We start from the raw sequence: 26,128 nt of genomic DNA, 5'->3' as shown, positions 1-26,128 counted from the left end.
GTGGTCCTGATTCAACAAATATGCCATTTACCAAGAAAGGACAGGAGGAGCACAACGTACCCTCTTCTTCATTCATTTGCTGCCTGTGTTCACAGGTGCATTGTGAACACCCTGAAAGACCAAACAATGGGCTTCGAGCAACAGGATCCTGTATGTTCCACATATGGTCAAAGATGGCTGTCTTTGGAGAATACAAAAACGGTAAGCCTGGTATTGGGGCAGACCAATGACCATCCTTAAAGTATCCTTTTTGGCACATTAATGAGACTGAGTGACACACTAGAGGTCACAAAGGAAGTCTGTGGCAAAGGGCAACTGAGTTTTGTACCCTACTATAAATTACCTACTATAAATTTACCCTCATAGTGTCTTCACTTTGGTGTCTTGCAGACAGTGCACAAATCTTTCAGCTTTCAGTATATCCTGATCATAATCATCAGCACATTACAAAAACAGTTGTCTTTACCTCACTTGCTAGTCTCTCATACTCTTCCATCAACCTCTCATTTTCCTGATTCACAGCAAGCACCTTACAGATCCGGTTAGCTGCAGTCTCAGCCTGTAAAACACAGCAAAAAGAAGAGGACATATTCATAAACACATTCCAAGAAAGATACAGGCTTGGAGAAAGAGAGAAATGTGGCTGCTGCAAATAAAAATCAATTTGTTTTATAGTTGTTGATTTGTGCCCCTGGGTTACATATATATTTACTCTCCTTCTGTAGTCATAAATTCCAATGGCCTGAATAAGGGACAGATCATCACAGATACCTTGTACAATGAAGACTTACTATAAAAGTGGGGATTTCACACGGCCATTACAGTGGTCTAATAAATCTTCTATTTTCAAAGATGCCTTAGACCCTTCTCAATGTTAACCTATCAGGTTAATTTTTTTAAATCACATCCAAAAAGTATTAGATTTGTTAGCTATCCTGCAAAGACACCCCATGTGATTCAGGAGTTCCACTCTGACTCTATATTTGCTCATCATATGTACATATACCCTTGAGAATATGTGCAGTTCAACCACTGAGAGTAAATCTTCCCAAGCCTCCTGCCAAATTTATTTGAAAGCACAGTGTAGCTCTGCCATATTTAAAATCTACATGAATAGTTTGACATAACAGATCTATACTTTCATACAAATGCAAATCTGAGGTATATCTAATTGAATAACTATCTGTGTAGATTCCTAAGTTACAGAGTATATGGAATCCCCCTTTTGCGTGAATAGCAAACCCTTCACACCCCGAAGCAGGAGGGTGCAACAGCATACCTGTGCTATGATAAGGTGTAAGGGAGCTACCAGATAGGAAGGGAAATTAAATCCTGAGGATGAAGGAAAAATATCTACTACTTAAGGGTTCTTTGTTATTTTTCTTTCACATAAGTTGGGTTATGTCCATTTGTAGCTAGCAATGTATGAAGCAGAAAAGTGAAAAATGCCACATTCGTAAGTGAGAATCCCATCCTGTACAACAGATCTCCTGCTAATGTTCACACCTTTCATACTAGTACTTTGATCCTCAAATTTTTCCATTGGCTTCAGCGGGAACCAGGCACAAATACTGTGTTGGATGCCTTCTGTGACTTTCTGCATCTTTAGGCATGTTTGGAAATGTAGCCTTAAATAACTACTGAGCACCAGTAAGTCTAGAGTAGTCTCAGTCTTCAAAAGTTAAATATTCTATTATGCAGCAAACATACAAGATATTGTAGCAACAAACGTCTCCATTGCACAGTAGCTTCAAACACAGTTTTTATGAAAAAGATTTTATAATCATCAAATAAAGACCTAAAATTAGAAACAGGAATGTTTATTGGAATTACAGAAATTCAACTTGCTACACAACATTTAACTAAACAAGGTTCAAATATTAGTTAAAAACAAGTATTAGTGCTCAAGTAATACTTCCAATTGTTAATTGAAACCACAGATTACTGAATTAGTTTGTTTTAATAAACTAGTGGAAATGTGAAACAACCAATCAAAACCACAGCAGCCTGAAGGGAGAGTTGATTAATACCTGCTCTGCTCCAGCAAAAGCATGGTAGAAGCAGGACACATATGTCATGATAGCTCTCTCATCGGGTTTGGGAGTGTTCACAATATCTACAAGAGGGGTGGGGAGAAATTAAAACAAATCAAAACAAATAGTCGAGGAGTAGAAAACAGGATGAATAAATAAAAGCACAACATAGTGTCATTCTGATTGTTCCCTTGTCCATAGCTCTGTACTCTAGGAACTCTACAAAGCTGTAATAAATTTCATGTTAGATTGATGGCTGCTGACAGAATAAAACGTAGACTAGAAGTTCAACATAAGTTCTTACAAAGAGGTGGAATATGTTTAATAAGCTTGATCCTGCAGAATTGTCACAGAGGAAGTGACCTTAGTTTTACTAGGATTGTCAGCTTAAGAACAAGTACGCATATGTCTGGTGTCTTAGAACGTAGAGTTTTTTTACTAAGGCACAGGAAATACAAACTATGTTTTCGTCTGGGGTGATGTTTTCTGGAAGTTGCATGTGGATTAATTATAACTTTAGCATTACATATTGCTATTCTTTATATTACTAATGGCTGAAGTATATCCATCTCTGAACTGTTTTGGTTTTTAAAACTTTTACTTCTTTTCATTAAGACATGATCCCAGAGCTCTTCTGAGACATTTGTTTATGTTTCTGTGTCAATCTGGCATCGTAGCAACATTTTATGTTGCTGTTTGTACTTACCATTAAGCATTTAACATTTTAAAAACAATCCTGAAAGCATGAAAGGTTTTATTTTCTGAGCATCTGTTATAATGATTTTGACATCTGTAGCAGGAATAATATCCAGCAGGGAGAAAAAAAGATGGCATTCTACTATTGAATGTTTTTTTTAACCCTGAGCTTATTTTCATCTTACATTTTTAAAGGTGCTTCAGATGAATGCACACAAGTTCAATTAAAGAGAAGAATGTCCTCTATCCCATTCAGTCACCAGCTGTCAAAAACCTACTGGATATTATTAGTAAATACACAGAAAGATGAGCAAGTTTGTTTCTATGGAACAAATGGATAGACTATTGCTGGCTCTACTCAGACAGTGGCTCACAGAGAAAATCAGGCAACAGGAAACAAGCTCTGTTCTAAGACACTGTTCTAGTAACTACTGAGGAAAAGAACAGAAGAGGAAAAATTGTTGGAAGAAACAAGACAGAAGGTGAAGGATGAGATCTGCTCTGTCTTCTACAATCTCACCTTCTGAGCACCAGCAAATGCATGGTAGTAACAGGAAACATAAGTCATAATGGTTCTTTCATCAGGTCTGGCAGTATTTACTACATCTGTGTAGAGAGAAAAGGGTTAACTGCTCAGAAATTCTCTCAAGGTACTTCCATCAGATTATGCTGATGATGCCACCTCAGTGATTCACAATAAATACACCATTATTCAGGAGCCATCTGTTTACTGATATCACTGAGAAGCTACCTTAGCTTTAGGAATCACTAAATGGAAAAGATATAAGTTGCCCTGAAATGGCAAAACATCTGAAGGCTAAGATTGTACAGAAGGGTACTGCTGCCTTCTGGCTTGTGGAAACTTTCAAGCAGATGGCATGGCTGGCAGATCTACTGGGTTCAGCTTCACTGTCACTGCAAAGCAGCTTCATCTAAATCACTGGAATTATTCCAGAGTTAAATACAGCCACTCACAGTTACAAAATAGGAGTGAGTACAGTATACATCAGCACAGGGTCCCTGAGCCTGACAGGGTACTGAAATATATTGGAGACCTGTAGAACTCTTGCAGTCCAGAAATACATTTTGTGCTCAGAAAAGCTTGGGTAGTAACACCTTCGCAATTTCTGTGCCAATTCGTCTTTTTAGTTAATAGCATAAATCACAGCAGAGTTCGACTTGGCTGGCTGATAGCTTTGTCCCTATTATGGCAGGAAAGAGCAAAAGTATACAGAGGGTGCAATCAAGGTACAAGTACATTGGTAAGAATGGAACTTTTCATTACTTCACAGAGAAAGGCCGAAAAAAATGGCTTTATACCAATTACAGATGAATGATGAATGATGCTAATGCAAGCTGCAATGATTCCTGCCAATGTAAGGAGTGGGAAGATACTGATCTGAAGACCCAGGAACGAGGTGACAATTTCTAATAATAATAGTGAGATTGCTAAAGTCAGGACAAATGTATTTACTGATTTGGCATGTACTTCACAAAGTTGTGAACAAAACTTTGCAAAGTTTCCACTGAGAAGACAGTGGAAGTACAGAGAGTAAAAAGCCATAGTAAATAGTTACAAAGTGTTAGAAGCAGCATGATTTCATTTCCCCCTCCCCTGCCAAGAGGGAGAATAGTAAGATAAGAGCTAGAATGTGCAGAAAATCTAGCAAGGAAAGAAAAAGTTTTCTCACATTGTATGTGAAGAGAATAAATCAGGAAAGGAAAATGATAGTAGGAGATAGTCAATGGTAAGGAGGGAGCACTTCTGTTTATTCCAGCATTTCATAGTAAAATAATTAAGTGGTGCTTGAAAAGGGAATTGCAATTCAAAACCTGAAAACAATTAGCTTTGAAGCATGAAGATGAAACCAAAAGAACCTCTTCAATCCAGAGGCTACAAATCGATTTTCCAAATCATCCAGTGCTCTGGATAATTCCTGTGTTATCACTGCTCTACCGACAAAACACCAGAACAGAATCTGCATACTTGGAAAAGAATGCTTTGAACTTTGCCTGGTGTACAAAAGGTTGGTTATCTTGAAGAAATTCAGGAAACTTTAATAAATATTTCCTTGTTATTTGTCAACCGACTCTAATGATTATAGGAGAAACCAAACATTAAACTGTTTTTTAAAACTATCAGTGCAAAAAACAAACCGAAAAAAACCCGCTTTCCTCAAACTAAGAAGGGAGGCAGGTTGTTAGTATATTTTGAAAGTTCTATACTTCTATTTCTGGCCCTCTCACTTAAATATTTTAAAAAGTGAATGTGCTTTAAGCAGTCGCATTTCCCTTTATGGGACTTATATTTTAACTTCTTAAAGGCAAGGATTATCTTTCGATCCTGCATTTTACCTCCTTTATCATAGCGAGGCCATGTGCTGAGGTTAGGACCCAAAGTACTATAACAAATACAGACAAAAACAAACAATAAGGAATCAAGAAAAAAAAAAAGCAAGTGAAATTATCCAATACACAGGGAACAAGGAGAACACTGTCTGAAAACAAAACAAGTTGATCCATTGTGATTCATGTGGAAGGAATGTTGATAATTAGCTATATACATAACAAAAGGCGTTTTACTGTCTGCTGCTTGCAAGTAACACAAACTTCAGTAAGATATAACTCTCACCTTCTGCATCCAGCATCTTAGGAATATCCAAATGCTTTTCAGCAATTTCCATGGCAAGGTTGATGTTTCCTATGGGGTCATCCTGCATTAAAGAAGAAAACACATCTAGTCAAAGATAGAAGCTTTTCCTTGAAGCAAGACTACAGTAGGTACACAAAACTTATTCTCTTTTTCCAAACTGTAAACTGGAGTCACAACTATTGTTCTTCAAAAAGCAGAGTATAGGTATATGGACTTTGGTCTATCTACTGCTATACTTTCAAAAAAAATTAGTAATGAGCTATTACGTTCCACTAGGACGTCATGTCAAATATATTCTGCAGGTGAACATAGAAAACGTAGCACGCCCTCATAATACTGTGCTAATTTTTAATTAATTACAGAAGTAATAATACCATCAAGGCCACTGGTCCACAGGGCTATACTAGACCATTCACTGCAAAGTTAACCTTGCATGTTTTATATCTACTATACATTATATTACAGTGATATGAATTCTACTGAGCCCTCTGTTGGTCAGGTGCATGCATGAAAACAAGCAAGCACAGACAAAAGAACCATTCTCCAGAAGGAGCAAATTGTCCCAGTTTGGTCTTGGGCAGACAAATCTGTAGTGCCTCTATAAACTGAAATTTAGAGCTGTGGAAACTCAAGAAATTCCTCTGGGTTTGAGATTTTTATTTTGGTTTTTGAAGGAAAGAGAAAGGAAGCAGTGAGCACAGTTCAGATATGCCACAGATTTTATGTCTTACACTACCTACAGAACTTGCTAACAACAGAATAGTGTCTCAGACTAGGGCTGCTCTTAAGGCAGCCTTCCCGTGTCAGCCTGAGGAGAAAACACTTTATGTGAAATAGCAATCCATGCCATTAATGCTATTATTATTTTCACATATTGACAAACTGCTAAATGATCATAGCCACTCTGAACAACACCATTGTCTACAGAGAGAGGTTGAGAAAACGGGACACGGAGGATCAATATTAGAGATGCTGGAGGCACTGAAAAAAATGTTAACAGGTTTTCTGTAGGGAATTTCCAGGGCTTCCATTTGAATACAAAAACTTCCTATAAAGGGATCATGGTTCTTCTGTTATGTTGAAATAAAGTTAGTGAGATTAACTACTATGGAATCACAGCAATTATTTAAGTTCACAGAAGTCTGTTCCTTATGTGTGTACAGTGATCATAAGAAGTAATACTGATGACAAGACTTTCTATAAACGTATCATACTAGGTAGCCTTTCCTTTAAAAGCTGCATGTTCAATAAAATGTGTTATGACGAAGAGTTTATATTTTGAAGCCTCAACTCAGAATTTGGATATAATAGAATATAAAGCCTGTAATCCTAAATTCTCCCTCTATCATCACTTAGCAGTTTTGTGCATCATTGACATTAAGAGGAACGGAAAATGTGAACAGTATTTAAACCCCATGAACCTATTTTTGATATTACGCAAGACACCATGTGTAATACAACATTTACTAAATGTGTATACAAAAACTCTTACTGAAATTAGATAAGACAAAAACACACTAAATCTAAGTGAGATCTACTGACTAGGTTAAAACACTTTGCTCATAGATGAGTGATGAACACCTCCCATTTGTGTGCTTGGTACCAAGCGCATGAGTAAATAGTGCTCCACTGGTAAAAGATATAAAATCACAGCAGCTTCTGAATAGTTGGAGGAGATTTCCATAACCCATCCTTTTAAACAAAACTAGAAGCCATAGTAACTAAAAATCTCTGCTACAGCTAAAAAAAAATACCTCATCTAATTTGTCATAGTCAAGAAGATCAGGTCTGTGTCTATGGATAAGGGCGTTGAAAGCAAGGCCATCTTTCCAGCTACAAGTTCACACAAAGCACATTGGTGAGAAAAAGAAAGGGCAGCATGCAGGAGGTAAGAAACGAAGAAACGAGACAACAAGACAGCTGTTAATGTAACCAAAATGAGAAGTCAATCAAACAAAGGTCAGAAAAGCAAGATCTATTTTAGGGTTTTTCTGCACGTACTTTACTTGCCACAGGTCAGCCCCAGTTTGAAACCTGACCAGCTCTTATTTTGGAAGCCTCTGAGAGGGAAATAGTAATGCAGATCTACTTATGTTGTATTCCCTTTTCTCAGCACTCATAAATGCTTATACTGTAAAGTCTTTTTAGTACCATATACCACTGTTCAAAGCACAAACCAAATCAAACTAACTTCTGTTTGTGCCATGCTTAAGCACGCATACACAGAGCAGGGTAGCTTAGTCATTCCACAAATCTTTTTCCATAGAAAAGGCTGCATATAGAATCAAAGAACAAGTTGTTGTTGATGGCTAATAGTCATAGATGCCCCATCCCTGGAGATGATCAAGGCCAAACTGGATGAGGCTCTGCTCAACCCTATCTAGTGGAACGCGTGCCTCCCTGTGGCAGGGGGTTTGGGAAGAGACCCAAACCATTCTAGGATTCTATGAATATTTTGCCTTTGCTTCAGATCTGCAGTTGTCTTAGCAACTGCCTACATTAAAATCTTATTTGTTTAGGAATAAGTTCATCACTGCATACTTTGGGGACACCAGCATAGATTTAACATATACCTAAAGCAGACTAAGTTTTCAACTAATTTTTGACTGAGAGCAGCCCTGCAGAGAAGGACTTGGGGTTGCTGGTTGACGAGAGGATCAACATGAGTCGGCAATGTGTGCTCGCATTCCAGAAGGCCAACCATATCCTGGACTGCATAAAAAGAGGTGTGGCCCACAGGTCAAGGGAGGTGATTCTGCTCCAAAAATAGTTTTGTAATCCCCATGAGTTACTACCTAAGGAAGTTAGGATATCAGTTTTGTTTCCACTTGTCTGGAAGCATAGGTAGAAGTATAATCTAAGAATTAGTGAACATATTCTATTTAACACTAGTAATTTATTGTGCACTCCTGATTACCAAGGGTAGTGTTTGTTCTAAGGAATTTTAGGATTAATCTTCATCTCATTGTTTACTGCTCTGCAATCTACAGTCAATTACACCAGACACAAAACAGGATGGACTGTACAATGATGGACTGTGGTGAATGGAGAGTTCGGATGTATTGGATTTAACATCCATTTCAAGTGGTGTAAAAGACTTCATCAGCTGCCTGGCAGCTGAGGCCAGATTATTTGCAAATAAATGCTGCAGTCATTGTAATGGGAAGGAAAGGGCAATACACAACAATCATGAAGTCCTTTCCTCCGTGTCACTGCTTTTTTGGGGGGGGAGCTTAGAAAGCCAGTCAGAATTAGTACGCACTCCTATGCTTGTCTTTTGGAAAACATGCTAAGCAAACCAGAAGTGAGGCAGATCACTGCAGGACAGCATGCTGTACCACCCAAACTGATGACCTTATTTAGCTTGGAGTAGTCAATAAGATCAGGTCGGTGTCTGTGGATAAGTGCACATAATCCAAGGCCATCTTTCCAGCTTTACAATAAAAAATAGAATGGGAAAAAAGTTAGTCAATAAAGTCTTGTCATTTTACAGCCTGATCCCTGCTCAAGGCTAAAATCAAGCAGGAACTCTCCTGTCAAATCATGACAGTTGTACCCTGCCAGCTCTCATCCCTCTGAGCTTTTCTGTTACTTTACTTTTTCCTGTAGTACATACTATACTCTACAGTCCACACACACTTAAGGGCTCCATAATACTTTCTAGGCAGTGTACATTATATGCAACAGACCCTGATTTCAATTGTTTGATTTGTGCAGTGTTCCAGGGTAGCTCAGAGTACACATTCATCAGTAAAAGTGCATAATCTCCTATTATATTTACAGCATATTTGCAAAAAAACCCAAAAGAGTAAACCTCAAATTACTTGAATTTCCTGAAGCAATTGTTTTTTTCTGTGTCAGTTATAGCAGATAATTTTAATGACACTACTAGATCAGATCTTGCTCCTAGAAGTAAAAAGTCATAAATCAGCTTAGTTTATTTAAAACACTTCACACATGTAACAGCTTTAATCCAAGCTCTTACACTTCAGTGTGGCTTCAGACCCACTACCTTTCAAGGCAAAAATAGGCAATGAACAGAGCTGTAAATACCATCTATTTGGAAAGATTATGAGAGGTTCCTTTCAGCCAGAAGCAATTACTCTAAAGGATACTTCATGCGAACTCCTTATGCAGTCACTGGGACTGTGGCTTTGAGGTCCTGTCCTGTGCAGTAATAGCATGACACTAAACATGTTAAGACTGGTAGAATCCCAGTCACTGATATGTCTGGGTAGATGCTTCAAGTAACAGAACAAAAATATACAATTATGCAGAATATACATACATTATATAATACAATATCATCAAGAAGGTAAAACTGAATCCAAATTAGCACCAAAGTAATAAAAAGCTTTTTTTTTTCCAAAAGGCATACGCTAAAATGGTCTGGACAGCCCATTGTGAAGTAGTTCCGTAAGAGCCAATCAGCTCAAACATTAATCAAGGCACTTCCATTCAAGATGTTTTCCACATATCATGTATCAGACCAGCATATGTATGTATACACACTAAGATTCCCATACTGTAACTTACAGAATACTCTGTATCCATATAAAGCTTATCTGAAATACACCTCTACATATTCAGGGAAAATAATGTTACAAATTTCAGATCTCTTAAAGGCAATACAGTGACTGTAAATCAAATAAATCCTTTTTTATCTGTGGATGTATGCATGAACTGTATCTTCTCTATCACTACATGTGCTTTAGGTGCTGCACATCAAGAAGGAATTCAAAACATCAAAACACTGTAATACGGTGCTTTTGTTGTAAGTACTGTAAGGGTTTCAGGGAGGGCAAGATCACATGGGTAAACAGCACAAATTGCAAATCATGTAGTTTAATGAGGTGGGTCACCAGCAGAGCTACAGGAACTAATCCAGTGAAATCCCAAAACCAAGCAGCTTGCATATGGCTTGGACCTCCCTTTCTAGCCCTTAATGAAAACACAGAACCTCAAGGCCAGAGGTTTACTAAATTTTCCAACATAGGTGATGAACCTAATTCTAAAAACCAACACGTTTAAGGTGTTGCTTTTGTGTAATAAGTGCATTTTTTGCTCCTTGTTTATAGTTATGTTACAAAATAATACAGACTGATCCATCATAATGAAATATTGCATACACAGCACACTGGTATTTTTGCCAAGAACTGCCTATACCTACAGTGCTGTCATTTGAAAGCAGTCATTTGCTAAGTCACTATGCTGCCATACTCAGATATTCCCACATACCGAGGACCTCTAATAACGAAATACAGTAATTCTGCACATAGTGGGGATTTTTTTCTTTTAAACAGTAACTACGCAAACCATGGTAAATAATGCCAAAGGCTAACCAAAATAAGACTCTGTAGACAGAGTATGAGAATTTCAAAAAAGTCTAGTTAGCGGTGAAGAGTGAAATCTCTTGTCAAATACCTACATAATTGTGGGGGAAAAAAATTGACCTGAAATACTTTATACTGCTTCTACTTCTTGAAATAATAGAAGTTTACCTAAGATGAAAGTTCTGAATGTTCACATTTCTGTAAGGAGCAGTTTTTCTTTGACACCACAGCAGCAGCCCTTCTTTGGCAGAGGTCTCTGTAAAAGACACAAAGGAGTGAAATAAATAAATAAACAAATAAATAAAAGATCAAACAGTGCTCAAGTAATAAATTTCTTGTCATCTAAAAATGTGGTAAAGTCACCTGAAACTGGCTGACATGAGACAACATTTAATCCTAGAAGATACTCATACAAATGAACTAATGGAGCTCCATTAGGACACAGAGATTAGCTCAATCGGAACAACTCAGACTAGAGTTTCAGCCTGCTCAATAATTTTCGGGTATCAGAAGTCTAAGAAATTATATTGCTTGAACAGTAGAATGTATATTTGGAGAAAAACACACAATACAAATATACTAATACTAGACATAAAAGCATGTGTTGGTGCCTACATGAAATATGCTTGTACTCTCAGCCCTTATGCTTACAGGGAGGTTTAAGCACTGAAGAAATACCTTCATTATCTGAACCCTCTGGGCTTCTGAATGCATGAGTAAAGGACAGAAAATATCAAATAGACCATTGGATACACATTTAATGTCCCACAAATTATGAGCAGGACAGCATGCAGAGGTTGAATTGAGTACTTTTGTTGAAAAATGAGATTAGTTTCTAGAATGCTAGGCTTTTCGCAGCAGAGACTTCATTTAAAGAGTACATATTTAAATATATAATAATATATTTAATAATAATATATATTTAAAGTATATTGGAGATGTGACCAACATACAGGAAACAACAGAGTTTCAGGCCATGGAAGCCCAGAAACACAGGCACGTTTCTGTCTCTATAACTGAGAGGCATGCCTGGAATTTCTGCGTATAGAAAGCTGGCTCGAGGTCTCTGCCAGGATAAGGACAGTAATTACTTTTTCCCACCAGATATCGATTTTGTCACCAGGTAGGGAACTTACAGTATCACTTTCTGTGAAAAAATAATTCATTTTTAAAACAATGATCTCACATGCAAACAAATTTCCTAATTATTTAATGTAGTTATATTACTATTACCTTCCACTGAAATATCCTGAATGGCAAAGCGCAGGATGATAGTCCAGATCATACCCAGCGTCATTTTCACATTGCCGTCAACAATTTCTAAGGTGAGAAAAAGACATAGTAGTAGTATTTATAATGTTTTTCACTTTCTGTTCTTTTAAGAATATATTTATAGAATTAATATATTGTATCTAACAAATGCCTTATATTTCTACTATAATTCTTTATCTACACATGGTTCATCTGGGTTCATTTTTCAACAAACTCATGCTTGTGTTACCCTAGCGGTAGGACTGAAGATTACCGAGATTAAGGTCACTTCAGACATTCCATGTGAAAAGGCTCCTCCCCAGGTGGTTGTAATTGTCTCAAATCTTCAGCTTTTAGGCTGACGTGTTTAGAGAGCTTGAAGGGAAAGACTTATTTAAAAGCATGAGCAATAGCAGCTTTACTGTTCTCAAATACAAAGGAACTGAAAAATATGGTCTTATCCCAAATTTTAAGAAACTATAGGACGTTAACTGTATTATTTTTTAATAAGATGGGACTCAGAAATTCCTGTTTACCACTCAGACCTTTCTGAGAATTTTACCTGTAGTGCCAGCATAGACTAGATATGAAGAACAGTGCAAGAGACACAGCACCTTCTGAGACAAAGCTACATAGCTTCTTGCCAGGCAGTTCAGAAACATGGCCACAAGGTTGCAATGTCTTATAGCTCTGATGCCTTTGCACATTTATGTATCTTTAATATAAAACACTCTTTTACCTCTGGGATTACAATTTGTTTCAAGACCTCTTAAGTATACCTACAACAAGAGGCGCTAGGAAGGTGCTCTCTCCAATCCTTCTCACGCATACGTGAGAATCTCTTCCACAAGCCAAATCAGAACCTAGTGCTCCAACGTTGAAACATGAACAGTGATACCACCTGAATTTCTCAACACCAAAAAAATACCACCAGAACACACAATCTGGTGATAATGTTAAATGAGTCTGAAAAGTACAGCAAGAGACTCAAAAAACATAGCGAGACTATAAAGATGGTCCAGCACTGAAAGGAGAGAAGGTGGGACATTGAGAGAGAGGGCAACTGCAGACTGCCTCTCCAGTCACCTCACACCGAAAGAAAAATGGAGCAGCGAAGGCGCCAGCTGCTCTCCAACTTGAAAGTCACCTTCCGCCTTCCTCAAAAAAGTGAAGCAGCTGTGGCTGCCTGGGAGGCTACTGGTGTTCTGGGGAAGGAGCAGGAGGAACTCGCAGCAGGAGGAATTTCCTCAATTTAACATCAAATACCAATAAAAGGTGCCAGCAGAAAATACAGTCACTCTGCTACTTAGAAGTTGCCTGAATCCAGGGGCAACTTTTACAGGGCAAAACAGCTGCTAGCTCCAAGACTTGAAATACATGTTAGACTGCAACAGTATGTGACACAAGTTGTCATTTGAACCTATGGAATTAACAAATGTGGTAGGACATATGTCACCCATCACTAGTCTATACTTAATTTGCTAGAGTGATAATCCAAGTTTATATATGAATGGCTAATTTTTCACTTCCCCCTTTGGGTTCTACACTAATTTTCTAGAACTCTTACCTCACTTTTCTTGTCTGATAGACATAAAGTATAAGGAAGAATTTATTCAAATGTAAAACGAAATAATTTAAATACTCGGGAGGCATTGCTGACTGTCAGGCAACCAATTCATGGATTTGCATAATCACTACATCATTGTTTTGATTTACATATCCATATGCACACACAGAATGAAAGAGCAAGAGAGGGAATTTTCTACGTTGTGCCTCAGGAGAATTTTCAAGCAATTTGACAGCTTTGGTTTCTCGTTATCTACTGCTAGCATGAAACATAAAAAAGTCATGTATGAAAGAAAAAGACAAATGTCTAAACAGAAAGAAAACAAAGTTGAAAAGCATCAGTGATGAAAAAATACTGATTAATTCCTATCATTTTCCTCTACTGCTTCCTCACAAGTGGAGGAGGAGCAGTAGGCACTGATCTCTCTTGCAACCAATGAAAGGACCCAAAGGAATGGCACAAGATGTGCTGGGAAGGTTTAGATTGGATATTAGGAAAAGGTTCTTCACCAAGAGGGTGGTGGAGCACTGGAACAGGCTCCCCAGGGAAGTAGTCATGGCACCAAGCCCTACAATATTCAAGAAGCATTTGGACAACACCCTCAGACACATGGTGTGAATGTTGGGGTTTTCCTATGCAGGGACAGGAGTTGGACTCCGTGATCCTTTTGAGTCCCTTCCAACTCAGGGCATTCTATGATTCTATGATAAGATTTCATTATTTTCTTCACTCTGCCTGTTCGCTCTGAGTGGAAACTAGTTCCTACACCTAACACATGCAAACCTACAGCTTTCTGGGGAAAAAGGTTTAACTGACCTATGAGGATAGGGAAGGAGAGAAGGGAAAGGGAGACAATAAAAAGCTGCTACAGAAAAAGCTAAGCAAAGCAGTGTGGCAAGTTCTCAAATGTTTTAGTTTCAGTTTTTTTAATCTGCTTTATTTTTTTTTATTTTTATTTAACCTTCTTGTAGCAGATTCACACATCATTCGGTCTTTAGTATTTCTCCCACTCCCCAGAAAAGCGATACAGAAGCATCTCCTATTAACAAAATACTTATTTTTCGCGGTCCTCCACGTCTCAATTCATTTCATTCAGGGTGCAATTACCTTGCAAATGGGCTTATTGCACTTTTTTAAAACCTAAGGGAAAACTTCTAACTCCTAGACTGTGATGGCTCATAAGGATTACTTTCATAGCTTTTGCTTTAGCTTCTTCACTCAGTGGCCTCATTTCATCACCAATGGAGAGAATCTTCCACAAGACAGATCGGAGTAGCTAAATTGGGCATAGTTAAAGGTGATCACCTCTTTCTTTCCACTCCACAGACAGCCGAAGGAAGTCAGCCATAGCACAATAAATGATGTCTTTAAAGAATATACTCAGCCCCTTAAAAATACTAAATTGAACTTTAAATTGATGTCCCACAGGAATCACAGTCTAATCTTTGTTTGCCAATTGGTCCCCTTAGGCCTATGTGCTCTTCACCACTCACCACGTCAGACAACAAAACACAATCCCTAGCAGATATAGATGCAAAAATTTCATGCTTTGGAAATTAAAAAGTATTCCAAGTATCCATACAACTCAGAGAATGCCAAAACAGATGGGTGCAGACAAGCCCATATGTTCCATGCTCCCACATAGGGGCAGTGAGTTAAGGAGTTAAGGACTTGGATAACAGCACAAGCTTAAGGAGCCTGTGCTCTTTCCTGGCTGACATTCATTCCATTTTCATCCTATGGTGACTGCTCAGTCAATGATGTTGAAAAATGCAACAAAATTTAAAAAAAAAAAAAGATGTGAGGTGTTTCAAAACCAGATCAGATTGCTGACCCAGTCCCCAGCATAGCTATAGGAACAGTTGTCAGCCCAAGTGATAGGGTAGGGCTGCGAAGTGTGGGAGCAAGTATGCAGGACGAGGGGGCACGCAGACTTTAAACATGTATTGGTGCCAGAGGTCCCACACTGTGAAACTATACCCAGTCAGGTGTGACACTGCATTGCTGCATCAGCACAGCTTTATGACTTGGATAACAAATGTGGTAAACTTAATAGGGAACTAAGCACGTCTGGGCCAGAGCTGGCTTTGTGTTCAGCCTGTTTAGAGTAGGAGTGGGAGGCGCACAAATCTATCTGCTCCTGCCCACATGGTTGTAATCTAATGTAAGTAGCCATACTTGACATAGTGCAATGTCTTACAATGACAGGTTCCCCTCTGCAGCTAAGCTATGACAGCAGCAGTGGATTTTTCTCCTGTGCTTCCATCCAAGAATTTAATTTTTTATTTTTTTATGTTAATGTCTGATTTTTTGCTTCTAATCCCTTCATTTTACAGATCTAGAATTCCAGAAACAGGCAATAAAAGCCTGCAGCACAGCCAAGAACATCACCTCAATCTTCTGGCTTACTAACCGTGGCCTGGAGAAATACTGAGTACAGGGACCGAAATCACCCGGCAGCAGCCAGCTAGGAGACTTGAAAGGGTTTCTGTGTCTTCTTTCTGCCTCCCTCCCAGAGGGAAATACTTGTTATCACAGAGCATCTAAACTAGTGCCAGCTGCTGCCAAGGAGAACAGCAGGGTTAGTTTAAATGGGTTTGGTGGCTGATCTGAGCTAACCCAGATGCTTCGCCTTCAGGTGATTTAGAAAGTGCTCAAGTGCTGCTCCCTATTCTGAGCACTCTGGCAGTAATAACTAGCAATAACAGGGCAAAATGAGGGAGGCGGGAGTGCAGAGGGTTAGCCTGTCCTTTCAGGAGCAGATATGTGCTGATGTATCTCAGTTTAAACACTCTAGCCTTGCTAGAAAAACCTAGGTGTGAAAGCGTTAGTACACTGTGCGAACTGTGATCAGAGAGAACAACCACTCTGCCTTCTTTGCTACACTCTTTTCAGTCAGGAAGCCACAGAGTCCCAGTACGACATGACAGAAACTACCATTCATTTGATCCACACTCTGTACTTCCAGCATTTCTGCGCTAGATATCAACAAGCTTCTGCATTCTTCATTTCCACGTATAAATTATCTCTTCAGTACCCTCTGCTGTCCGTTCAGTGCCATGTCGCTCCCAGAACAAACAACTGCAGAGGTTTAGGGTGGTGGCATATTTTTCCATCCCACTTCATTTCACTGAGCAAATGGCCCACAGCTCCCCTGACTCCCTGTGCAACTGATGGTGGTATCCAGGCATCTCTGAAATGCAGTAGAGCTCTTTTGAGATCTGAAGTGCCTTTGAGAATTATTTGTTTCTCCCTGCTGATGATGTATTCCCCCAAAAAAAGTCTCTGTTGTGTGCCCAAAGATAGATGGTATGGAGTTAAGACTCAGATGGCCTACCCAGTTCAGTCCGAAATGAATAAAGGGTGAGTTCAAACAAGTGCTCTGCCCGGAGAACACCCATTTTTTGGGATTTTGGAGCTCTAGAAACTGAACACATTTGGTGAGTGATAATTGAGGAACCAAGCAGGCTCGGTCAAACCATTGTGTAATCAATGAATGCTGACAGATCTCTGCATTACTTCTACAGATACCCCATCCCACCTAATCAATCTTCCTGCTCCAGCCACAATTACAGTAAGCTCCCTGAGATTAAAGTTTGGAAGCCAGAATAAGGACATCTATAATCCTGGGGGGAAAAAAAATAAAAAGAAGGCTCATAAATCAATCTAAAGAGGTCTAGCAATGTGAACAGGATATAACTAGTGCCTCCCACCATGATTTTGAGGTTATAGACAGAGTTTTTCCCTAAGGACGTGTTAGAGGCTGCTGCGAGAATGGATAGCACATCACTGAGGCTATGGAATCAAAAGTAGTTGGATATTATGCTAGCCATATCACTCCTTTGTATGATAACAGCTATGCAAAGCATTATGCAAATACCTCCATGGAGTAGCTGGTTCTAAATAAAACTTTGTCCTTTTTAAACTAATTGAATCTCATAGGAGGCATACATTCACTTGTAGAGAGAGCTTGCCTTCTTTTGCTCAGTTTACACCTATCAGCATTTAGGTAGCCAACTGCATGTTTTTACTTAACTACCTGAACAACAGAAAAATAACAGAGTAATAACTTTAGCAAATAACATTCCATCCAACTTTCTTTTCTAAACATTGTTCAGTCTCTCCCCAGCTACTATAATTTGATCATTCCCTTAACTCTAAACTTGAATTCTAGAAACATAGCTGCCATCCACAATCAATCTCCCAAAGATTTTAAAAAAAAAAAAAAAAATCCCAGAATGTATAAAGAACATACTAATATTTTTAATAATGCAAAGGAAAAAATATAAAGCTCTGAAAAAAGAAATCATTGTCTAAACACCCACTGAAACAGGGACAATTTAACCTTGGAAGTAAATGAATCTTAAAGCCCATTTATACCCCTATTTCTCTCCAGGTGTCCACAAAGTTCCACTTTTTGTCCTTTCACAGATATAGGTCAACAATGAATATTAAGGAATTTTTGAGGCACCCATACATAGAGAATAGCCCACAAATCTGGCAAAGAGTCTCTGTCAGACTTCTTTGCAATGTGAATGCCTAGGACCGAAGTAAGGCACGTTGTCAAGCTGTCACATACCTTCTGCACCAATTGACACAAGTTTCACTCCTTTACTGGCAATGTAATCCAGCGCTTTGTTGACATTAGCAATTTTATGGAAGCGCATCTTCCCTCTGTCTGGTTTTGGTAGTCTTTCCCCTGGAGAATAACAAATTCAATGTGTTTATTGGTACATGCACCTGGCTACAGATAACCAAGTGATTAGAACTCAAGAGTGAATGTGCCCTGAACACAGTGTCTAAAAGTTAGCAGTTTTTTTTAACAGGTATTTTTTTGAAAGAATATCAACTGGCTTTAAACAAAATCCTGAAGAGAAAATCCAAACGTTGAAACATCTGACTTAGATCTTTCTGATACACGAGTAAAACCACACTAAAATTTTTATGTTTGCCCTAAATGTCTGGATGATATGTGAGTGCTCCCTGCTACTCAATTTCTGGTCCATTGCTACTATCTGTGTTAGAGCAGCTGAATATTGAGAAGGCAGGATGTTCTCAGAGTTCATCACCCTTACCTGCCTGACTGTAAAGAGCGGCTGGACTCTATCCAGCAGATTAGCCATAGCATCCTTTCACATCTGACCAAGAGCAATGGCTTTTAACAACCTCACCCAGTACAGCAGAGAAGCTCATTTCAGAGCATAGGCTGACGTGCTTGAATGAACTTATCTTTTCAGATTTTCACAACGAAGAATAATTTCTTAAAAGATAACTCTTCATTTCGTGAAGGGTGATCATTTGAAGACCATCCTCATCGAAATCTCCAGCAAAAATGTAAACTGTCTTTTCCATTTTCTTTTTCACTTTTATTGTGTGTAACTTATGCTATTCCTTTCCCATTCAGGGTCATTCTGAATATTCTCCAGATCTTGGGGACAGCCCCTCTGAATAATACATAAAATGGGTGACATAGTGAGTTTACATCCATTAGTGAAAGGGAGTTCTCAGATGTTCTACCCTTCTCAAAAATTAGACCTTTTACTTGTGACAAAATACTGGTCTAGTTTTACTTTGGGCACTCACTTTTGAAAGCATTGGTCTATCCAATAAAGTAATTAAAAGCAAAGCAAAACTTCTACACTAAAAATGGAATAACATTAATTTGTAACCTAAGTGTAAAGGGTTTTTAATTATCAGGAGCTAAGACTGGGTCCTCAATGTTTGTGGTTTGTCAAAAAACACTGTGATGTCAGTGATACCCTGATACACTGTGATATGCCGGAACACAAGCACAAAACAGGATATTTTGCAGATGAGGAAAAAACAGAACTTTTTTTTTTTTTAGTTCTGTGTTTCATATCTCACTTTTGAGCCTTCCTCGAGTTTTTGTTTCATGTTTTGAATTGTTAATTGTTTTTGGTCTTTCAATAGTGTTTCAGGTAGCATGCTGTAAATACATAGCAAAATTTAGTTTATCCAACCTGAGATAACTTCCAAGAGGAGCATCAGTTTAAGGCCGTTTCTGAAGTCCTCCTCAATGTTCTCAATCTGCGTTCCTGCTTTTCTGAGGTGGGAATTGCACCAGGCTGTAAACGTCTGTAAAACAGAATTTAAAAAAAATTAAAAAAATAAGGAACGTTAACTATCAAATAATAGCAAAAAAATAAATAAATAACAAATAACTCAATTAAATAATATTTTTAAAGTACTTATCGACACAGCATTTTCCAAAACAACTGATAAGCCATCTGAGTAAACACTACATCTGAGATTTTCACTACTGCTTAGAAATTTGGATGTTCAACTTCCATTCACTTTATACATGTTGTTGAGTTCAAAGTTCTTGTCCCAGAGGTTCATGAATATGCAAAGAATTGCTTGATTACAAGCAATATCATGGTAGAATCTACTTGTAAATGCATCTCCCCAGAAAAGATCTACACATAAAGGCATTTTTTTCTAAGAATTATTACTGCACTTAACTTTTTATAAGCGCATAATTTTATTTTGGTATTATCTGTTACACACTCTTGAAAAGAAAGATTGATATGGTATAAAGGAAGTTGTGTGACAGTAGAATATAGTCAAACCAAACACAGAAGCAAAAACTTCTACTACTTGAATTTATGCCCTCATAAACAGTTCTTATATGGATTATCTATGTCAGATAATCTATGTCAGTAACGTGCATTTCTCATAGGCAGGAAGTTGGGACAACGCTCTCCAGCATGAAGTAACTGAAGAGAGACTTGATAGAGCAAGGATACCAGCAAAATTGCACCTGCTCCTACTTGGAACTACAGTGAGAAACAGAATGCCTTTTGAAAAAATGGACAATTAGAATGGATTTTGAAAGTTTACAATAATTGAAGTGCAAGAGTTTCACATTCAGACCCAGCAGTTATGGCCTTTCTTATCATGGGTTTTATTTTTAAACTGTGTTATGTAATTTTCAGAAAACTATTACAACTTTATGAAACGCACAAAAGCAGATACTGAAGTCTGTGAGGCAAAAACGGTCACAAAAGCAATCATGGGCATTTCTCTCTCCAGGGAGAATAACCAAGCTTTTACTTGCACACAGGAATATTAGAACTAACTCCATTGCTAGACAGAGGTCACATACACATTACTTTTTGTATGAATGAAATTAAAACATGGGCCACTATAAAACCTAGTAGTTAAAATTAGTTTGTTTTCAAATATACATTACTTCTCAGCCTTCTGACAAATTCTTGCTTTTCAGTGTCGCTTAAGATACATAAAGCAAGTTTATATTTACTAGGTATTTCGCCAGGCATTTAACTTTAGGTATATGACAAAGCCATACATTTTGATATGTTACACTTCAGCTACTTGAAGTGTCAGATATTTGGAATTCCCCTTCTTTTGCTACTTCAGATTACCAGAGTTTTAAAAACATTTAATGTAAATAGTTTAAAAAATAAAATATATCCCAAATCCTTATTGTCAATATGAAATGTCCTTTGGCCTTCCTTTTTCTTGCCTAATTTTTTAATACTATTTAATTTCTGATCTCTCAGAAACAGGATTAGAAAAGGCAGTAGATGAAGGTAAAAACTTTCCCTAGAACTGAGTCTTGCAAATTCTAGAGAGATTGATTTTTTTCAAAAATGGTCTAATCTTAAAAGTGCAGCTTTCTGTTAAAGAATAACATTTTGATTGCTGTTGGGTTTGACTCAACTTATGTGAAGAATTTTCTTAGAGCTCCTATAGTGGCAGCTTGCTAAACTTGTTTTGTTGATTTCTCTTTCCATTTGAAAGGAAGAAGCAAGAAGTGCTATAGACATGGGGGAGCTGTGCAGTGAAATCCCTAATTCTAGATACCCAGAGAAAGGACAAAAGAGAAAACAGTATTGGAAGTGCTTCTGGAGGGAGTCCTCACCTGCAGAGGACGAGTTGCAGTAGAGGCATAATTAAGTTATTCTGTGTGCAGATGGAGATAAGTATGGCTGCAGATGAAGCATTTCTGCAAATGCATGTATTTTAATAAAAGAATGTGAGCTTGAAAAGCAGTCATTGAGGAACATAAGCCTCCCTATTTTAAGGCAACTGGCTTCACTGAACTTGTGGGAGATTTGAAGCCAGAGCATATCAAGCATCACAACAGAGATACTAGGCACCTCTACCCTCAGGGCTCAACATGATGGAGTCTTAGGATAGTATTTGTTTTGGATCATTATAGAGTTAGGATCTAGTTTATAAGACTAATTTGCCTGCCTCAAGCAGTATCTGGTTCTAGTGATGTGTATCTATAAAGGCTTAGCACCACATTAAATCATTTGCAAATACTAAAAATGTTGTAATTATAGTAATAAAGAAAAAACAGCAAAGCACTCAAGGGTAAATGCACATGAACCTTGCACGGCAATTTGGCAATAAATATTAGAAAGCTGAACCAGTAAGTGAATGAGCCTCTCATGAATTAAGCTTAAGTGATGGACATGTACTAATCTGCAGATGCTATTGCAGTTTGTAGTATTGTTCCAAGTACACCATGCTAAACTCAAAACGGAATTTGGAGAAAAACCTTTCCATCTCTTCTTTTGGACATTTATGGTCAATGTTCTGACCCTGAACCACTCAAGTAAATAAGTTTTCCCCATTTTTCATTTAATAGTTTAATAACAACCTAGCCAGTCGAACAGTCTTAAAATACAAATCTAATTCCTACTGTGAAGAAAACTACTTCTCACATAGTTTCTTAAGAAGAAACAGAACCTGGCATTTCTTAGCTCATAAATGCATGTATACACATGTATATACACATTAAAAAAGGTACATTAGAATTTTTGTCCACCTCTAATTTCACTGTGGGTTCTCTCCTTCACTGATTTAACTTACTGGATGCTGCACTGATAGACAGAAAGCATAAGTTTTATCCAAAGATCCCAAAGTTTTCAAATAATTTAAATACTTTCTCTTAAAACCAGACATTTTTACAGTACTGAATTTGCTGAGAGACAAACTCTTCTCACTCTTGTTCCTTTTATGAAGGCACTAAGCAGCCAATGTTGCTATGATATGAAGAAGAAAAAGACGCTTCTACTGCTGAGTCAAGTTGTGTTCAAGAAATAGTTTAATGACAGTCACTGGTTTTATGGGCTGCCTTTTTATATCTGCAAGTTATTTAAGGTTCTTTCCAGAATTGGGGTTTGTCATCGACACTGCAGCATTAAGAAGAATAAACCTGAAATTACCTACAAAGCCTTCATTCATGAGATAACAAGCTCTGCTGAAGAACTCTGCTGTGCATGGATTCTTTATTTGGACTATCTGTACCTAGATAATTTAAATTATCTTCTATATCTAGAATAAGACATTTAGATCTCTTATCTGAACAACAGTTTCTCAGAGCTTACTGTGTTACCAGTGCACCAGGTCGTGAAACCAGTTATCTCATGGCAAGTGTTGCTGTGGTACATTACAGCAGACTCTCAGCACGTGGCTTCATAGCCTGGTGCCTTCCAAACTGGCTTGTTTTTCTAGGGCTAAACACGGTTACACGAACTCCACTTAAGGAAGTGTTTACTATGTTTCAGTGATGCAATCATAAGTGACTGTAATTAAAGCTATTGCAAAACTTAACTTGCAAATTTTAACAGTTTCCACAGTACACGTTTTATTTAACACTCATCCTTCTGTTCTTCTTGTGATACCACTTGCTCTCAGACTTTAGCTTTAACTAACAGTTCTATTCATAGTTGTTAAGAAACAATTCAAAGCACGTTTAAGTCCTTGAGATCAAACTACAGCCAGTGTATAGTACCCTGCAAATTCGTAATCCACTGGGATTTAAAAGCTATTAAATGACTTAGACAAAGCAAATTCCTTTTTCTGCTGAGCTCTACAGCACATTTCAGAGTATCAGATTGCCCAGAGAAACAAGGCAGGACAGAAGGCACCAAGCCGAATACCAGAACAAATACAAATAAGTGCCTAGAAAGCTAGACATTTATTTTTTTAATTTATTTACCATAGGTGGCTCTATACATTCAATAAATAAATAAATCTCCTTTCCAAGATTGTTACTACAAAAGGCACCTTGCTGACATCCTTACGTGACAGTCCACAGAAGAAGGGATGCAGGGCAGGAAACCAAACGGTTTGCAGTCCCACAGGAAAATGTTCTCTTAATGCACTATTAATGGTCTGCTGCTGTCACAGGTCTATTTTGGAAAAGCTAATACCAGAAAAGGGAGTGCAGTTTATGTGCTGTGCCCACTTAGACTCTTTGTGAAGACTGCCAACACATATTCTCCATAATTTGGATTAATAGATCTGTGATGGCAGGGCATGCACCTGAGGAAAAAACCCTATCTGGTAGATTACTCGGGCCACTTAATTTTACAAGCCCTTGACAAGTAGAATTGCAACTCAGGGGTAGAAAAAGGAGATATCCCTATTAATCAATCAGCTGCAGCTAATGTCAAAAAAAATAATAGGATATACCCTCTCTGTGCAAATATTTTTACACATGCACAATGAAGGACATGCCTTGATGGAAAAAGTGATACCTCTGAGTGCTGAATTGTCTTACACTCCTGAGAAACTTCACACATCCTTTCTATGAGTGTAATGATAACTTACTTTTGATAGTCCTTCAAAGCCAGAAAACAAGATGCTATATTAACAAGTTCCAAATGTGCATGTAGTAACAGGGATAAAGAGAATTGAAAAAGCACCACTTAACCACCTTCTCCAAAACTGTTACCCATCAGTGGCTCACAGGACAACTTGTTCCACCTGCTGAATGTACAGGGTAAATTTCTGGTTTGGCATTGACGGTGAGTCCAAAATGTACATCAGCGAAACAGCAACAGAACTTGTATGGGGACGTGTACAGGCGATACACTCCATAAGTTCAGGAAGATTTATTTACTTACACTTAGTATTGAAACTGAGAAGTGGATCCAGCCCAATAAAGGACTGGAGATCTTCATCCTATTCAGTACCTGTATTCCACAACAAAGGTTAACACCACCTTTTGCTCTCTCCAACTTAAATCAATTTCTGTTTGCTATCATATCACAAGTTTTAAAAACTATTGATTTTAAGAGGCAAGTGTCTGCTTGTCAGTACCACTACTAGAAAGATTACTAGCCCACAAGTCATTTGCTTTTTTGAGTTTCTGTAACATTTACATGAGAAAATATAGACAAAATTCAATTCTAACCTATGAGTTATGAAAAATACTGCATTCATAGGAAACTTAATACTTTCTGTGTCTGTTAAGTAAAGCAGAAGCACAACTCATTTTAAGTAGACCTTAAATTCTAACACCTAGAGCGGAAGACACCTGAAGAAAATTAATTTCTAATATAAACATTCAATACATTTGTTTGCACACATATGTGTTCTCCCTAATTATCTCAGCGCAATAGAGTTGTTTCTTAAAACCCTGCTTTGTAGCCCTTCTAAAGTATTTTCCCTCTCTGCTTGTGCTAGCTGAGGGTCTTCATTACTGCTAGGCTAAATGGGACGCAGTGATTCACTCTGTAGTTATACAGAACATTACTGGGTTCCGAGTGCATGGCAAGGGTGTTACAGAAAGAGCTCTGCCAGAACATTCCCACTAGGCCAGACTGAGGTTTCCCCTTGAAGTATTTCCCATCTGTCTGTTATCCATGTTTTAAAATATAAGCTGTGAACCTGCAACATGATCTCCTAGCTCTTGTGTCCACACACTGTTCCAATGACTGCAGGATCAGGGCTTTTCTCCAGGCTTGGGATACAGTCTGCATTGGCCCTGTACTCTTAACTATTTAATCCTGCTCCCAAAAGAAGGGTCATGAGGGTGAAACACAGCAGAAAATTGCACATCCTTTATGAACTACCTCGATGTGAACCAATGACTACACATGGCATCTTTTAGATGTTCCTAGAACATCTAGATCAGCTGTGCTTTCAGTATATCAGGTACATGAGTATATTTTTATCTTGCATCTTACATGTTGGTTTGAATTATTATTAACTGTCCCCTTGCTCTTATTTCCCCTTGCAGTGGAAGGCTAAATACTTTGGGACATGTTAGTAAAATAACTAGAGTAACTATAGCAGGAGAAGTGGTTCACCAGTACTACTCGATCTCGCCAAAACACTTGGTAAGCAAAGAGGGATTTTAACACTAAACATACCAGAGCACAGCAACAACTCAGATGAAGCACAGTGAAAATACAGTGAAGGATGCCATGAAGGCTAATATAGGGGTAATGTTTAGCATGTTCCAAAAGGTTATTAAAAGGAAACCCTATAATCAGGCAGTGTGTCAAAGTCAAATTGCTGGGAACAACAGAAAAGACAGCACAGAACCATCTCACAAAGGACTTTGGTAGAAACTCCATCACAAGGTTGCCAAATCCAAGATACGAGAAAGCCCTCTCTGCTCCAGCACATCCATCCATGTATCTGAACAGATGGTGTCAGAGATGATATGCTAGCATACTCTGCACTGTCAGCAGACCTGCTCTAGTAACTAAGAGAAGTCGGAACCAGCTCCTTAATTTTATCATTCACAGGAGATATTGTCAAAGGGATGCATTCATCACACAGGACATTGCACATATCTTGCTAG

General features: G+C 38.1%; 1 protein-coding gene across 4 annotated transcripts in view; it reads right to left on the bottom strand.

Annotated features, from left to right (window-relative positions):
- The window catches only part of ACTN2 (actinin alpha 2), a 70,178-nt gene that overhangs the window by 24,892 nt on the left and 19,158 nt on the right, over positions 1-26,128 (bottom strand). For all 4 annotated transcript variants that reach the window (XM_054062557.1, XM_054062553.1, XM_009562140.2 and 1 more), the window contains exons 2-9: positions 19,515-19,629; positions 18,113-18,232; positions 11,949-12,035; positions 10,884-10,971; positions 8,737-8,815; positions 5,362-5,443; positions 2,031-2,116; positions 467-559 (exon numbers count right to left, since the gene is read on the bottom strand). In XM_054062557.1, coding sequence (XP_053918532.1) covers positions 467-559; positions 2,031-2,116; positions 5,362-5,443; positions 8,737-8,815; positions 10,884-10,971; positions 11,949-12,035; positions 18,113-18,232; positions 19,515-19,629 — 750 coding nt within the window. The remainder of the gene's footprint in view (positions 1-466; positions 560-2,030; positions 2,117-5,361; positions 5,444-8,736; positions 8,816-10,883; positions 10,972-11,948; positions 12,036-18,112; positions 18,233-19,514; positions 19,630-26,128) is intronic.

This window comes from Cuculus canorus, chromosome 3 (genome assembly GCF_017976375.1).
Source record: "Cuculus canorus isolate bCucCan1 chromosome 3, bCucCan1.pri, whole genome shotgun sequence".
NCBI lineage: Eukaryota > Metazoa > Chordata > Aves > Cuculiformes > Cuculidae > Cuculus > Cuculus canorus.
Note: the sequence above shows the minus strand (reverse complement) of the source record. Positions and strands in the feature narration are given on the sequence as shown.